At 41.4% G+C, this 18352-nt stretch overlaps 1 protein-coding gene across 2 annotated transcripts in view; it reads right to left on the bottom strand.

Moving 5' to 3' along the window:
* The window catches only part of slc6a15 (solute carrier family 6 member 15), a 53467-nt gene that overhangs the window by 19530 nt on the left and 15585 nt on the right, over positions 1–18352 (bottom strand). For both annotated transcript variants that reach the window (XM_073059632.1, XM_073059633.1), the window contains exons 4-6: positions 17825–17951; positions 16299–16480; positions 375–485 (exon numbers count right to left, since the gene is read on the bottom strand). In XM_073059632.1, coding sequence (XP_072915733.1) covers positions 375–485; positions 16299–16480; positions 17825–17951 — 420 coding nt within the window. The remainder of the gene's footprint in view (positions 1–374; positions 486–16298; positions 16481–17824; positions 17952–18352) is intronic.

Here is an 18352-nt window from a genome sequence, read left to right on the forward strand (position 1 = left end):
ACTTGGAGTGTGTACTTTTCCAATTAAAATGAGGCTTGCTTGCAATTTTTTGCTTGTATTAAACAAACATTCAGCTTAAAGGAATAAAGAACAGTTTGTCTGCATTGTGTGACCTTCCTCCCAAGTAACAGGATCAGCATCGTCAATTATTACCATATAGAAACCACTAGGTGGCGAGAAATAGAATAAATGGAAGTGTTTAATTGAAAACCTACCACTAGGTGGCATCATCAACCATCAAGCAGACCATTCAGAGCACATTAGAAAAGTAGTCTACAAATTAGCCTTTTTTTTTTACTTAATCCATTCTATTTCAAAAAACTGTACTTCCCCATGCAGGCTGCATGTTAATAGTACAATGTCTCAGGACATACCTTAGGGGTAAACATGTAACGGATGCCATCAAAAGAACCCTTCAGAAGAAGGCCTCGAACCAGAAAGCAGATAAGTACAACGTAGGGAAATAGAGAGCTAAAGTACATCACCTGAAAAAAAAATACATGAAGAGATGTTAGTCCATAGCAGCACATAAAGACATGTGAAGACCAATGGCTTGATAAGTATAATGTAACTAAGTCTGCTTGACCGCTATACGGAGCAATACACATTAATCCTGCTGGGCTTTATTTTGTATAGTGGACATACGGCGGAACAGTAGAAAATAACCATCTTTGAAATGATGACTTCTGGCCCAGTACGCCAGCCAGTGTATATCAGTGAATGGATGCTGCGAAAATTCAGATCACAAGGGCACGGGGTCATACGTAGAACACAGAACAGAAAACACTACATCACAGTGCAGGTACTTTGGCCCATGATGTCATGCCAGCATTTTAACCTACTCCAATCTAACCCTTCCCTCCCACATTGCTCTCCATCTTTCATCTATGTGCCTACCCAAGAATCTCTTAGATCTCCCCAAGTTATCTGTGTCTATCCCCAATCCCAGCACTACCACTCTATTCAAAAATCTGCCTCTGACATACCCCTATGCTTTCCTTCAATCACCTTAACATTATGTCCCTCATGCTAGCTATTACTGCCCTGAGGAAATGGAGCTGGCTGTCCACTCTAGCCATGCTGGTCTTATACACCTCTATCAATTCAACTCTCATCCTCCTTTGCTCCAAAGAGAACAGCCTTAGTTTGCTCAACCTTTCTGCGTGAGACATGCTCTCTAATCAACATAGCATTCTGGTAGATCTCCTCTGCACCCTCTCTAAACCTTCCACATCTTTCCTATAATGGGGCAACCAGAACTGAACATGATGCTCCAAGTGTGGACTAACTAGAATTTTATAGAGCTGCAACATTGTCTCACAGCTCCTGAATTCAATTCCCCTGTTTAATGAACACTAAAACACCAGACGCTTCCTTAACCACCCAATCAATGTACACAGCAACATTGACATGGACATGGACATGGACCTTAATAGTTCTCTTTCCGCCATAATGCTGGTAATCCTGCAATTAACCTGTTCGACCTTCCAAAGTGAGTCACGTCACTGTTTGCCTGTTTGAAGTCTATCTGCCACTTCTCAGCCCTGCTCTGCACCAATGTCCCGTTGTAACCTTCTACACTACATACATCACCAACCATCATGTCATCTGCAAACTTACTGACCCAACCTTCCACTTCATCATCTGTCATTTATAAAAATCACAAAGGGCAGGAGTTCCAGAACAGATCCCTGTGGAACACCACTAGTCACAGACCTTTACGCAGAATATACTCCATCCACTATAATTCTTTAAAAGTAAAAACCTACAGATACTGGAAATCTGAATCAAGACAGAAAATGCCTGAGGAACTCAGAAGGCAGACAGCATCTGTGGAGAAAGTCATGCTTCAAGTCTACAACTCTTAATTAGTAAAGTTAGGAGAGACGTGTCTTGACTGTAAACAGAAATTAATGAGAATAGATCGCAAATACTTGATCTCATCATCCAACCCCAAATATTGCTTTTGAACTCTTTCGAGAAAAAAAAGGGCAAATAACCATAAATAGCTCCTTGGATACAGAACAGTTGAACTAGTTCATCATACTTCAGTAATCTTACTAAGTGGAAAAATTTGGATTGTTGACGTGGCATCAACTCACGGACTATTGAGTGCACGATGGGCCTATCAGAAAACATGTTAAAAGGGAGCTATGTTCTTTTTCCAAGATACACTGATCTATTGAATAAGTTCAGTGGAGCTGGATTAATATTATAGGTGTTACACTCTGATTTCAATCCCAAACTAAAATAGGGTGCACTTTGAGTAGCAACAGGAGCAATCGCACCATTTAAATGTGCCACCGCAAGTACCAGTCTGGAGATGTATTGGAAATCGTCTGGTGTTCAGTCTAGCGATTTTATCAATATCATCAAAACTGAAGCCGTTGATGCCACTGGACTATTGCATGGCCTTTATAAAACTTCCCGTTCTCTGACGCCCTAAGGATGATCACCCAGAAATGTATTATCAGTGTCAGAAGTGTAATATGGTAGAAGGGAAATGTATAATCCTCCTGAAGTTTGATTCCATTACCATCAGCGTAAATAAGGCACATACTCCTTCACTATGTACCTTGGGGCAGCAAGGATCAATGTTCAAAGTAAATTTATTATCAAAATACATACATGTCACCATATACAACCCTGAAATTCGGTTTCTTGTGGACATACTCAGTAAATCCAATAACCATAATGTAATCAATGGCAGGCTACACCCAACAACATGGACAAACAGCCGATGTGCAAAAGACAACAAATTGTGCCAATATAAAAGAAAGAACTACAACAATAATAAATAAATAAGCAATAAATATCAAAAACATAAGATGAAGAGACCTTGAAAGTGAGTCCATGGGTTGTAGGAACAGTTGAGTGATGAGGCATAGCGGTTAGTGTAATGCTGTTACAGCGCTGGCAACCTGGGTACAATTCCACCGCTGTCAGTAAGGAGTCGGTACAGTCTTCCCTCCCCATGACCAGCTGGGTTTTCTCCAAGTGTTCTGGTTTCCTTCCACATCCCGTAGGGGTACAGTTAAGATTAATAAGTTGCGGCCATGCAATGACGGTGACGGAAGAATGGCCACATGCCCCCAGCACATCCTCAGACTTGGACTGCGTTGGCCAACAACCCTTTTCACTGTATGTTCCAATGTACATGTGATAATCCTGCCACACCACTGCCTGTGGGATACACATCTGGAAACATAGAACAATCATCATTATGTGCCGTGTTGTATGACATGGGTAACCATACTCTTGACCATGATGATTCTTGGAAAGTTCTTCTACAGAAGTGGTTTGCCATTGCCTCCTTCCGGGCAGTGTCTTTACAAGATGGGTGACCCCAGCCATTATCAATACTCTTCAGAGATTGTCCGTCTGATGTCAGTGGTCACATAACCAAGACATGTGATCTGCACCGGCTGCTCATACGACCATCCACCACCTGCCCCCATGGCTTCGCTTGACTCAGATCAGGGGGCTAAGCAGGTGCTACATCTTGCCCAAGAGAGACTTGCAGGCTGGTGGAGGGAAGGAGTGCCTTACACCTCCTTTGGTAGAAGATGTAACTTCACCTCACCACCTTAACAATGGCTTATTTAAAAAGTGCAGTAAAGAATATGAAACTAGCCCACAACTGAATGAAGATTGCTTTAGATTGGTTAAGGTTCTTTCTGCTGCAAGAGATTGTCTTTCTGTACACGTGGGTCTTGCAGACCTGGGCAACTTCTTCAAGTTCATCTATGGAACAGTTCAATTTCTTCTCTTTTAATGTATTGATTTCCCCTTCTCGAGGTGGGTGAGGTCCTGTCTGAATCCGTGATTTACAGCTGCGAATTGCGGTTCCTCACAGTCGTGGTCACCCGCTCTCGTACCTCGCTAAATGGCCTGGCGTTTTTGACATCTCCTGGTGTGCCCTGGAAGATGTGTGCCTTTGGGGTGTGGCCCTGTGGACGACCCGATTCCTCACCAGTGTCATTAAATGAAGCATCGCAAGAGATTGATACACCATGAGAGCCGTGCACACGGCTGTCAAAATAAGCGATGCTACAAATTGTAACATCGAAACAGTGAACAGTTTCTCTTGTCAGTTGCAGGAGTGCTATCTCTTTCTCTCTCGCTGGTGAGAAAGAGATAGAGACTATCTGAGACGTGGAAGTGTTGTAATGAACTGTAGTTTTTGATGGACTCTGGATCATGGTCTCTGGCGGGGACTTTACTATTGCTGGGGGGGGGCTGATGCTTTGGCTAGAGCGAGTGTTGGGTGGGGGAAAGGGAGGGTTGATGCTTTTGCTGCTGCTTGGATGTGGGAGGGGCTTTGGGTTCTGGTGTCAATCATTCTGTGGAGTTTTTTCTGTTTCATGGATGTCTGTGAAGAGTGAGAATTTCAGGTTGTACATTGTATTCATATTCTGATATTAAATTGAACCAATGAATCATTGAACATGGTTTTAACTACAATGCTGCAGTTCAATTTGACAATGTTGGCATTGAAGACAGCGACTGCAGAAAGCTGGACATCATGATCTAGCTAGTCTGTGTGTAGCAATCTGCAACAGTGTGATAATGGCAAGTCCCCTCCCTAAAATGCCAAACGGTACGATTTGCATAACAAAAATGTATGGGTGCAACATTTGGCAAACAGGGGCATCTAAACAAAAGGTGATAGGCAGCAGAATTTTGCAACCATTGATGCATAACAAATGTGGATGTTGAGGGATGTCAAAAAAGAAACACACCTGTGTATTCAGTTAATATCACGAGTCACTGTTGTAGTCATTCTGCAGTAAATATCATTCCACCTATTACAATGTGAACAAAGTGACTGGACAGACACTGAAGATAGTGGATACACAAGTTTATTCAGCACAACCAGCAGCAATTCCAGACACTCTTGGTAGAAGAGGCCTCCTGAACCAATATTACATGACAGTTTTACGTGCTAAAGATCAAAGGCAACAGGAGGACAATTCTATAGTTACAATGTATCTGCAATGCTTCCTTTGAATTACCTGTAGTTTCCTCACACCTCCTTCTTTGCACCCACACTCCAGACACCCAAAATGAATGTTAATCCCTCTCTGACTCTTGGCCACATTCATGCATCTGAAGGCATCTGAGGTCTAATTGTTCAGGGCCGTGTTTTAAATTCAATCTGCAATCCACATTCAAATCTGAAGATTAGTTGTTGGTGAAATTAATGTTTGCTATATACCCCAACTCCAGAATACACCCTAACTCCAGAACTCACCCTAACACCACCTACTAGTCATGGGATTTGACTGCGCTTTTAAATAATCTTTCAGCCAAAAGTTATTGAAAGCAGAAACCAAAGGTCATGAGCAGAGAAACATGTGAGAGGAAATATCAGAACTTATTAGAGTCCTGGTGAAGGGTCTTGGCCTGAAACATTGACTATATATTCCCCTCCATAGACGCTGCTTGACATGCTGAGTTTTTCCAGCACTTTCCGTGTTTTGCTCAAGATTTCCAGCATCAGCAGAATCACTTGTCTTTATCACTGGAGGTATTGGACAAAACTATAAAGACATGCAATGCTGTAGTGTTTATTTAAAATGCTGGGCCAGGTTGGAAAGGCAGGGCATCAGAACACAATGTTGGGAAATGTATGAAATGTATGAAAATGCATTTTGGTAAAACATCAGAGATGCAAACGGATTTAGGAGTCCTCGTGCAAGACTCCCAGAAGGTTAATTTACAGGTTGAGTTTGCGATAAAGAAGGCAAATGCAATGTTGGCATTTATTTCAAGGGGAATAGAATACAAAAGCAAGGAGATAATGCTGAGCCCTTATAAGACAATAGTCAAGTCACACTTAGAGTATTGTCAACAGTTTTGGGCCCCGTATCTCAGAAAGGATGTGTTGTCATTGGAGAGAGTCCAGAGGAGGTTCACAAGGATGATGCCGGGAATTAAGGGGTTAACATATTAGGAGCATTTGGCAGCTTTGGGCCTGTACTTACTGGAATTTAGTACATGAGAATCTCATTGAAACCTACCGAACGTTGTAAGGACCCGATGGGGTGCATGTGGAGAGGATGTTTCTTATGGTTGGGGTATCAAGAACTAAAGGGCACTACCTCAAAATTAAGGGGCGCCCTTTTAGAACAGAGGTAAGGAGGAATGCTCTGCCACAGACTGTGGAAGCCAAGTCTGTGCATATATTTAAGGCAGAAGTTGACTGTTTCCTGATCAGTTAGGGCATCCATCAAAGGGTATGGTGAGAAGGCAGGTGTATGGGGTTGAGTAAGATCCGGATCGAGCATGATGGGATGGCAGAGCACACTCAATGGGCCGAATGGCCTAATTCTGCTTGTATGTCTTATGGTCTCATGGAACCAGAAGCAAAGGTTAAGCCAGTTCTGCTCTCCGTGACGTTTGCTCAGTTCTACAGAGAACTGAAGCCGTGGCCTGCTCCAGTTGAAGTGGCTCTGTGTCAGTGCTCTCACTTTCGTTCTGAACGCTATTTGCTTGCTTTTAATGTTTGCACGATTTGTTTATTTTCCCTTTGTATATTGGGTGTTTGCCGGCCTTTTTCAGGTTGTTTTGTGGCTGCCTGTAAGGAGGCGAATCTTAATGTACAGGTTTCCCCTGCTATCCGAAGATAGAGCGTTCCTATGAAACCGTCTGTAAGCTGAAATGTTGTAAAGTGAAGAAGCAATTACCATTTATTTATATGGGAAAAATTTTTGAGCGTTCCCAGACCCAAAAAATAACCTACCAAATCATACCAAATAACACATAAAACCTAAAATAACACGAACATATAGTAAAAGCAGGAATGGTATGATAAATATACAGCCTATATAAAGTAGAAATATTGTATGTACGGTGTAGTTTCACTTAGCAAAATCGGTAAGACAGCGAGCCAAAATCAATTTGGAGAAAAAAAATATGCACGTACACACAAGCGCACACAACTGCCCACACAAGGCTTCACAGTCATGGTAGTCTTTCTCGGGGTAAACACACATATAAAGCGGGCTTCTTTTTTTCGTAGAAGCGAAAATCCTCTTTGGTTAGCAAAAACTGGTACTAATGTAGGTCTTGTGTAACAGCGAGCTGTTGTAAAGTGAACGTTTGAAAAATGGGGGCCACCTGTATACATAATGTTATATAATGTATACATACTTCAATAATAAATGTACTTTGAACTTTAAAATTCCATGTTGTTTGTCTTGTTCTGTGAAGATTATGGGCATGCTAGGTTGGCACCAGAATGTGTGGTAACACCTGCGGGCTGCCCCCAGCACATCCTTAGGTTCCGTTCGCTGTTAATGCATACAACGCATTTTACTCTATACTTCAATGTACACAACCCCAAGAAGACCACAACCTTGTTGTTGGGTTTGGAGGCTTCCGTGCCTCAATGACCTGGAGAGCTATGTTGGCTGGAGTCGGGGCTTTATGATTTGGCTCTTGGTAGGATCCACCACGTCAAACAGGTCAAAGGGTAGAGGACAGACTGAGAGTGGTCCACTGGTCCTCCAAGTTTAGGGGTTCAGCTCAGGGCTAACAACCCTGACTGCTCAAACAAGACTATTGCAGAAACAGCAACAAAGAATCCTTCTACATCTGAGTGTGACGGTATTCCTGAGCTTCCACCCGGGACTTGCATGACTGACAGGAGTGAAAACCGAGAGCAAATTACTGACATGATGAAGTGTGACGAAGGCCCGTCACTGACTATGGACGGCACGTGGCCCATTCAGTAAAACACTCAAAGGGTCAGCCACACACTTTATTCCCCTCTGTCACTGTGGTGAGTGCACACATCGCAATAAATCAACAGTCACAATTTTACACTCATCCCCAGCAGTAATAGGTATGAAAAAAAAAGAAACACACTATGTCACAGTTTAATTATCTCAGGTCAATTTATTCATATTCATCTTTCCAATAAGTGTTTTGCCGAAGTGTCATGATAATCTGAAGTTTCTCGTCTAGACAGTCACTGGGTCTGAAACAGAGCTGCTGCATACAGCTGTCTGATATAGAGGCAGCAGCAACCTGCACAGGTGTGCTGATGGTGGAGGATACCATCTTTAACTGGGTCAAGGGTTATGTTACCTAATTACTCATCTTGTGGTAAAGTTTTGGGGTTTATTTAAGTTATTTAACCGGGAAATGGTGACTCCTATAATGAGGTATATGTGTTTATTGTGAGAACTGGCAGTAGAGTTTCAGATTGTGTGAAATGGAAGATAATAGAGTTATTTAGCTTTTGGTTGGTCTAGTAGGAGGGGCTTAGCAGTTATAAGCCTCGGGTTACCAAGGCTTTGGGTTTTTTTTCTGTTTAGTCTGTTTAGACAGGTGACAATTGCAAGCTGTATATATATTGTATTTTTTTTCATTCTTTTTCTTGTTTTGATGTGGACGTCCAGGGTTTTGTTTTCCCACTATTCTTGTAAATAAAAGCACTTCAATCTATTTTTGCGACTCAAGCCATCTGGTTATTCTTCTTCGGCAGTTGATCCACAGTTACTTGTGACATGAAGGAAGCCCTGAACACTGCCAAAGATGGAGGACCTTTACTGCTGCCCCAAACACCAGCAGCGTAACGGGCAAACAAAGTCAATGTACATGTGATGAATAAATGATTATGAATCCTAACATGTATATGGAATGGAATTGGTCAACTGCTGTGCAAGGTTTGGGAGTAGGTCGAGCCAAGGCAGGGGATAGAACACATCATTACACAAAATTATTGTCTTTAGAAATTATTAATCAAGAAGTGCCCACTTAATTATCCAACTCCTCTGCGTAGATGAACAGCTCATGTTGAAGGATTAAGTGAGCATCATTTGTGTGGCTCATGTGCACTGGCCAGATGGCACATCATTAAAATTCTGATTTCTGAGCAGCCAGTGATCACACAAGGATGCTTCAGAGCCAACCTCATTTACATCTCGCCTGCTTCACTGTGGGTGCTTTCACAGATGGATGGCCGAGGAACTTTCTTGCTACTAATGGCAACAAATGGAAACAATCAGGATTTGTGTTTCCGAGGGGTAAAATGCTGGCAGTATTAGAACCTAACTCCCAAGAGCAAAACAAAATGGGAGCTTCAATGTGAATAAATATTCAGCCTTTGCCAAAAATTTATGACTGAAATTAATATATAGGTATAAAATCTGTTAATATGCATTTTTGTTTTTAAAAAATCATCATTTTTAACAAATATTATTTAAACAAATTAGGGGGAACACAAGGGTAAACTTCTTCACTCAAAGGGCTGTGAGAGTTTCAAACAAACTGCCAAATGGTGGATGTCAGCTTGATTTCAATGTTTAAGAGAAGTTTGGATAGGTACATGGATGGTAGGGGAATGGAAGGCAGGCCAATAGGAGTAGGTAGTTTAAATATTTCTGCACAGACTAGATGGGCTGAAGGGCCTGTTTCTGTGCTGTACTTTTCTATGACTCTCTGTAAGCAGTTTAATGATCTTTCCTCTAAAGTGACAGGCAAAGAACCAATGTGTTCTTTATTAATAATGGGAAATGAGACTTTGAAACTGTAGATTTTAAAGACAATTAATACAAATACTATTTTTCCCCAAAAGGCAGCTTTCTCAAGGTAGCAAATTGCCTGACAATGTCACTGCTAAAGATCCAGATAATGATCATCTACATTTTTGTTAAATCTATCATTACCAATCTCAGAAATGTCTGCTGAGCTCTTGATTTGTTTCTTTATTCTTCCTGGTAATATACCTCTAGGAATTATGCTAGAAAATCCTTGCTCAGACCACATACTTTTTCTGATATATCTCATGCTGTGTATGTTCAGGTTATCACCTATGTGATGACTGTTACATTTCTCAGCCAAGTTGTCTCTTCCTATGAGGAAACTGTCTGCTGGTAGTCATTCATCGAGTTGTACAAGATTACCCTTCCTAATTTCACATTTTCTAGCCAAGCACGTTTGTGGGGAAAAATATATATGGGAAGCATTAGTTGTTCTTCCACATCCTTGTGCCTCAGCCAAATAGGAAATGAAATATCAATCATCAAACCAGACTCCTCACCACTGATTCTGTCTACACTTCTCGCTGCCTCAGAAAAATAACCAGCATCATCAAGAATCCCTCTCACTTAAGACACTCTCTCTTTTTGCCCCTTCCATCAGGCAGAAGAGATGTTCAGTCAGTTCGAAAACATGCACCACTAGGCTTAAGGACTGTTTCAGTCCTGTTATAAGGCCCTTGAATGGACCTTTTGTATATTAAAGATGAGCACTTGATCTCAAAGTCTACCTCAGCATGGCCCTTGCAATTTATTGTCTACCAGCACAACAATCTCTCTGTAACTGTAACACTATATCCTGCATTCTCTTATTGCCTTTCACTTGTAATACCTGAATGCACCTACATTTTGAAATGATTTGTATGGATGGCACACAGAACTAAGATTTTTCACTGTACCTTGGCATATGTGACAATAATAAGCCATTTCAATCCAATTCACCTAAAATCTCAGCTTCAATTGTCCTTCTCCCCACCTCCCCCTTCTCCATCTCCCCCCCCCCCAATTTTTACCAATGTCTATAGAAAGCATTCTCTCTTGATGTACAGTAGTGACTTGGTACAGCAACTGTTCTGCGTGTGACCTCAAAAACACTGCAGACTTGTGGACTGCACGTCACAGGAACGAACCTCCTTCTGTGTATTTCTTTCTGCCTCAGTAATGCCTCTCTTGAATGGAGCTCTTGCATGGTAAGAGGAGCTCTTAACCTCACAATCTACCTCACTACGATCTTCCACTTTTATCATTTACCTGCACTGCAATTTTTTGGTAGCTTTTATTCTTTTTCCTATATTGTTATTGTTTCATCTTATTCTAGCTCAATGCACTGTGTAATGATTTGATCTGTAAAAAACAGAATGCAAGACAAGCTTTTCACTATCTTGGTATATGTGACAATAATGAACTAAACCATTATCAATCTCTTTATGGTGTCCAGAACTTCAAGTACAGTTCTTTTCTCTACCTTACCTGACTGAACCAACTGAGGGTAGCAGGCGGGCCTCAGATCACACTGAGATCGGGCCGTGCCTGTCCTAGCGTGCAAAGTCAGCTCTGGCAGACGGGGCAGATGAGATCAGCAGAAAGATCTAACAGTCAGGAGGTGAAGAGTGAAGGGTGTGACAAGGCACAGAATAAGTCGTGGCCATCCACCGCCACCTCAGCTGTGTTGGCATCATTGGATATGGACCCAGTGCAAAAGCTTTTCCTCTTCAGAAACGCTGCCGCACTGGTTTCAAACAGTCAGCATTGGATATGACAGACAACCAATTACCATCTCCAATGTTCAAAATTCAGAGACAGCAGTATCAACAGACTAAATAAACACTGGTGGAAAAGACTTATATGTATGTGCTACTTCAAGCAGTCTTGTGCAAAAGTAATATACAGTAATTTTCTAGGGTGCCTAAATCTTTTATACAGTACTGTAGTAATTTTATGTTTTGCACTGTACTGCTGCCACAAAAAAAAAACAAATTTCATGAGAGATAATGTGAGTGATGATAAACCTGATGGGAAGGGGGCAGGGAGAGGGGAATCATGGTTGGGAAAAGGGGAAAGGAGAGGGGAGGGAGTGGGAAGCACCACAGACATTCTGTAATGGTCAATAAACCAATTGCTTGCAATCAAATGACCTTGCCTGGTTTTTCAGAGCTGGGTGTGTCTGCACCTGTGCCACCCCCATGCCCTGGCACTCCTTCTCTGCCACCTGTCCAATACCCCTCCCATGGCACTCCACCTTCGCTATTTCCAACATTCTTTGCTCCACTTGCTCTCTGCTCCACAATGACAAATACAGAATTGTGCAAAAGTCTTAGGCAACTTAGCTATACAGTATATATGTGCCTAAGACCTTTGCACTGTACTGTAGTTCAAAGCAAGCTTCTTCATGTAACATACATGTAATATATCCACAAGGGGATTCTGACTCCAATGTTAAAGCCTCTCCCTGATTTAGTTTCCCAAATGTGGCATGATTAGAAGAGACATAGAGGACTTAACTTTCATTTTCTTATTTGGCAGGACACAACCCCAAACTTCTACAAAACATTTCAAATTTTCACCCCATACTTACCATCCTGGCAGCAGAAGTAAAAACAATGCCCAGTGCCGTTAAGGGGAAGAGATAGATCCCATTGAGGGAGTAAGGGAGAGAGGTAAAGATATGACAGCTGACATTGTTGTGGAAGGAAGGACAACTTCTCTGCTTGTCCCTTAATTCTTGCAGGACAACCAATTACCTTTGGTTGTCATGGTGACACTTGGGCATCAATGTGAAAATAGCCAACTATTTATAGGCTGCCTCCAACTTATAAAAGCAAGAAATCTGGCAAGGCAAAGAGCAAGGATTTAATGGCAAAATCTAAAATGTGTGAAAGTCAAACTGAGCAGAAAATGTCAACCATGGCAATTTTGATTAGCGGCAGGTATCTTGAAGCCCTTAAGGCTATGCATTCTAATGATACCAAAACATCACGAATTTGAATTTCTTCCAGATTTTCCCTACTGGAATTAATGATCCCTTGAGGTCATCCTATGATGAAATTCTCCTGACTTGTACTCTCAATGGTCTGTGGATAGTTTAGGTGACTAACATTGCAATGCCATTTGATCTAAGAATGGCGCTGAGCTGGACTCACTTGAACGTTTTAATTACCCCAGCCTGATTCTATGTAGAAGTTACAGCTGAAAATTGGAGGTCGTGGAGCCTGAAACTATCTCACCCTTATTCTGATCCCTTCACATACTTAGGGACCAAAATGGGGGCAAGATAGATACAACTGGCATCAGGAGGCACCAGGGTGCTCTAATGTAAGTGGGCAAGGGAAGGGAATAACATCTGTGGAAAATGGTTAGAGAAATATCCATTCAAGTTGAGAGAACTCTCCTATGGAGGAATGCGTCTAAAGAGATTTTTATGACCACAAGAGATAGGAGCAGGATTAGGCCATTCAGCCTACTGAGTCTGGTCCACCATTTCATCTTGGCTGATCCACTTTCCCTCTCAACCTTCTTATGGTCTTATGGAGAGAAAGGTCTATGCAGAGTGGAATTATATCTCGACTCAGAGGGTCAAAGCTGCAGCCAGGTTTAAAAAATCTCTTTCAGGCACTGTTTTGTTAGAGTCTGAAACAATAAGTTAGTGGTAAAATCTGCATGTAAAATTTATCCTTATTCAAACTCTAACAGATATGTGAACTGCCAAGCAGGTGATGGCAAAGAAATGAGATACAACACAAGCTCAAAAATTATGTTGCTCAAAAAGCTCCATATGATTGTGTTCAAATCAAGAATACACCATCAACTCATCAGAGCAACGATGAAAAGTGTTTGAACAGCAAAGTTTTGTTTGCTTGGAAAATAGTGAACTAGCTCAGCAGCTTCACTTAGTTCGTTCAATCTGAGAGTACTTCAGCTGAAAATTAAAATGCAAACTTCGGATATATATTGCGTAGACATTGCTTTTCACTCAGGGATACCCAGAAAACTGTGGCTATTTCCTTTTGCCGACTAAAGCGTCCATCAATTGCCAATCGAAGCATCAAGGAAGATTGAAACATCAAGGAGGTGAGGGAGGGCTCTGCGCCAACTGCCTGCCTTCTGATCACTGATGGGTTCCCTCTGCTGCCAGAGAGGGAGGCTGCATGCCCAGCGGTCTCTCTCTCTCTTTCGATGGTGTTGGAGGATGTTACCAAGGTTCTGCGTTTATGGATTGGACTATGGACTAGGGACTTCTTCAGTCTTATGGTTTTTATATTCTATGCTTCACCCGTTCTTCCTCTCTGTTTTTTTTTTGTGCGGGGTGAAGGGGATTTAGGCATCGATGTTCTTGTTGCGTTTTGTTTGGTGGAGGGAGGGGGTATGGGAGTTGATGACCTGCGTCTCAATATCACCAAGACCAAGGAGATGGTGGTGGACTTTAGGAGATCTAGGCCTCATATGGAGCCAGTGATCATTAATGGAGAATGTGTGGAGCAGGTTAAGACCTACAAGTATCTGGGAGTACAGTTAGACGAGAAGCTAGACTGGACTGCCAACACAGATGCCTTGTGCAGGAAGGCACAGAGTCGACTGTACTTCCTAAGAAGGTTGGCGTCATTCAATGTCTGTAGTGAGATGCTGAAGATGTTCTATAGGTCAGTTGTGGAGAGCGCCCTCTTCTTTGTGGTGGCGTGTTGGGGAGGAAGCATTAAGAAGAGGGACGCCTCACGTCTTAATAAGCTGGTAAGGAAGGCGGGCTCTGTCGTGGGCAAAGTACTGGAGAGTTTAACATCGGTAGCTGAGCGAAGGGCGCTGAGTAGGCTACGGTCAATTATGGATAACTCTGAACATCCTCTACATAGCACCATCCAAAGACAGAGAAGCAGTTTCAGCGACAGGTTACTATCGATGCAATGCTCCTCAGACAGGATGAAGAGGTCAATACTCCCCAATGCCATTAGGCTTTACAATTCTACCGCCAGGACTTAAGAACTTTTTAAAAGCTATTATTAATGCTTTTTGAGATAGTGATTTAGATGCATATCATATTTTTTTACTGAGTTAAGTATTGTATGTAATTAGTTTTGCTACAACAAGTGTATGGGACATTGGAAAAAAGTTGAATTTCCCCATGGGGATGAATAAAGTATCTATCTATCTATCTATCTATCTATCTATGTTCTTGTTACGTTTTGTGCAGTGGGAGGAGGGGGTTTGAGGGTTGATGATTGTGTTACCATTCTATTGTGTGTGGGAGGGTGAGTTTGATGTTTACCTTTGAATGATCTCCATGCTTTTCTTTGTTTCATGGCTATCTGGAGAAGATGAATCTCAGAGTTGGATTCATACTTTGTTAATAAATTAGCCTTTGAACATTTTCTTGCTTCGAATTTTGAAAAATCCTTTCCTCCTACCTTTGCTGCTCAGCCCTTCTATTTCCTCCAGTAGATTGTTTGTTGCGTGATTTACATTCAATTTTGCTAAATGCATGGTATGGAATTGCAATGGACAACAGCGATTTGGTTCCTGAATACTTCTGGATGTATCTTATCGATTTTGAGCTGCTGATCATGAAAACCAATATGAAATTTCCCTATTGTGCACTATTTTTAAAAAAGATCCCCTATATTTGTTATTTTAACTCATAATTCAAGTCAGAATAATTGATACCAAGATTAAGAAAGGCATCTTTGTTGGTCCACAAATCAAACAGGATATCAATGACAGACAATTCAATGAAGTTCTAGTGGAAGCAGAGAAAATTGCATGGAAGGCATTCAAGGATGCTGTTGCAAATTTTCTTGGCAATTACAGAGCACCAAATTATGTGTAGCTGGTTGGCAACATGCCTCAAGCATACAAAAGCATGAAGTGCAACATGTCACTAAAGATTCAATTTTTGCATTACCATTTAGACTTCTTTTCTGCAAAGCTTAGCCCTGTCAGTGATGAGCATTGTGAAAGGTTTCACCAGGACATTGTGGTCATGGAGAAACGGAACCAGGGCAACTGGAATCTTAAGCAAAACTTATCACCAAAACATTTTTTGCTTAGTTGAACGATTGCAAACCGTCAGCACTGTTTTGCAATTAAACACATTGTATTCAATAAAAGCTAATTTTTTGTTTCTCTAAATTCCTACATGATACAATTAGTCTGCAAGTATATTGCTGTTCAGGTTCTAGTGGTCTATCATAAACAAAAAGAAATTCTGAGGAAGCAGCACTTTTGAAAAATTGTGTTGTCCAGTGCAACGTGTCCTGCCTCTGAAGTTCATTCCACTGACTTTATGAAATGAATTTCAGAGAAATATCAGAAGACATCTATGTTACTTCATGATGTATTTATTGATAAAGATAGTGGATAAACAAGTCTGGTATATAATTTAAGAAAAAGTGATAACAAACAGGGACACTTAAACAGGCTGGCAATCAGTTTTGAATACACTTAAATTTATTGTTGAAAGCTTGCATTGCTACCTTTTAAGGGCTGCATTCATGCAATTTCCAGACTAAATAATGTATTTAACAGCCAGAACAAAGAGCACAATGAATGTAACCTTTGATTTGACATTGGTTGAATGAGCCCTCACTCCACATAGACTGTTCAAACTCTTCCCTGCTGCTTGATAACAAATACACATTATTATTCATATTTTAAAATGTGTTTAGAAAATAAATATGCTGGCTAACTGTAAAACAGCCAAAATTAAAGATAATGACCTTACTAAAGATATTAATGACAGGTAATGTTAACAGAACCACCAACCTTTCCTGAAGACTGAATGCCTTTGATCATGGCAAGACACACCATAAACCAGGCGATGAATAGGCAAATACTCATCTTCCAGTTCAGACCCCCACTCTCAGAAATGGAGTCAGATATGTCCAGTGCTTCTCTGTACCAAAAGTAGGTTGTGGCGGAACTCTTTTCACATTCAGGAACGACAACTGAGACAAACAGAAGGACATCACATTATTTCCATCACTGAGTTGCAATATGTGGAGTCATATGCAAAGGATGAATCAAAAAGATTGCAAATGCTGACACTCTGAAACTAAAGAAGAAAATTCTAGAAGAAATCAGGAGGCCAGGTTGCATCTGTGGCAAGCAAAATAACCATCATTTCAGGTGAGAGGCCATTCATCAGATCTAAAAAGGAGTCAAAACATGTTTATAAAGCTGCAGGAAGGGTGAGAAAGTATTTGTCTCTCATGTAAAACTTGAGTAACTATGGGGATAGTCTGTAAACAAGGTGATCTGCTCAGTGTGTGAGGGGGAATAGTTTGAGTTGAGAACACTATGGGAGGCCACAGACAACTCAGAGTGGGATGAGGAATTAATATGGCAGACAATGTAAGTTCTGGTTCACCTAGTAGACTCAACAAGGATGTCCTAACTCAATCTGCATTGGTTTCTCCGATGTAGAAGAGTCCACGTTGTGAGCAGCAAATGCAGCCCACTATATTAATTTACTTTGCTTACTGAGATAGAGCGCGAAATAGGCCCTTCCAGACCTTCGAGCCACGCCACCCAGAAATCTCCTGATCTAATCACAGAACAATTTTACAATAACCAATTAACTTACCAACCAGTACACCTTTAGACTGTGGGAGGGAACCCACACAGTCACAGGGAGAACATACAAACTCCTTTTAGACAGCAGCGGGAATTGAACCCGGGTCGCTGGTAATGTAAAGTATTATGCTAAGCACTACACGACCATACCACCAAGGGGCACTGGTAAATGTGTAAGTGAATCTCCTGCTTCTCCTGGAAACACTGGTTGGCCCCTGGACGCTGGAGGGAAAGAGGTGGAAGGTCACGTGTCCTGTTCCTAATTTGATCTATCAGTCTGTGACCTCCTCTACCATCATTGTGAGAGCCAATAGAAGCTTGAGGACCACCACCTAATCTTCCACCTGGATACAATGCAGCCTTCTGGAATCAATATTAAATTCTGCAACAACAAACAATCTGCTGGAAGGACTCAGTGGATGAAGCAGTAGACATTCTTTTGTCTATGTTCTTCCCCTCTAACTCTTCCCATTCACTCATTGACGAGATAACCTTATGCCCCTGGTCAACCTGGTTTTAGTCTATCAGAGACATCCCTCTGCCAATCTTCCTGCAGCTTTACAAACTTCTGATATTTAATTTTCAGCTCTGGTGAAGGGCCACTGATCTGAAACATTGACTCTGCTTCCCTCCCCACAGATTCAGCCTGATCTGCTGAGTATTTCCAGCATTTTTGAATTTTATTTTACATATGCACAACATAGTTGTATACTCACAGGTCTGGGTCCCATTTTTTTCCAAGGGACACTGATCCCAGGGCAATGGGTGCTGAAAGGACTTGGAGAAATAAAATAAGCTCCAACCAATAATAACATTGTAGTAAAGAGCTACAAAGAAGCACACCTAAAATAAACAAAAGATACATTTTACATTGCTTTTCTTGGATTAAATATATGATGCCATACTACAGGCTTCATAGATAGACAGATAGATACTTTATTGATTTTACAAGTGCACAGATATAAATATTACATAGAAGAAAACCAGAAGGAATATAAAATAAGTTGCCTCAAACAGTCTAACGGGGGGGGGGGGGGGGGATGTCATCACTATAGAGCCTAATGACTGCGGGTAAGTGTGACCTCATATAACACACAGTTGTCTTAGTCTATTATTGAAAGTGCTCCTCTGTTCAGCCAAGGTGGCATGCAGAGGATGAGAAATAATAAAATTTTTGACCTGCAAATCATGTTACGACCTTGGTAGGGTCAACCATGCCAAACAGGTCAAAGGGTAGAAGTCAG

This window comes from Hemitrygon akajei, chromosome 10 (genome assembly GCF_048418815.1).
Source record: "Hemitrygon akajei chromosome 10, sHemAka1.3, whole genome shotgun sequence".
NCBI lineage: Eukaryota > Metazoa > Chordata > Chondrichthyes > Myliobatiformes > Dasyatidae > Hemitrygon > Hemitrygon akajei.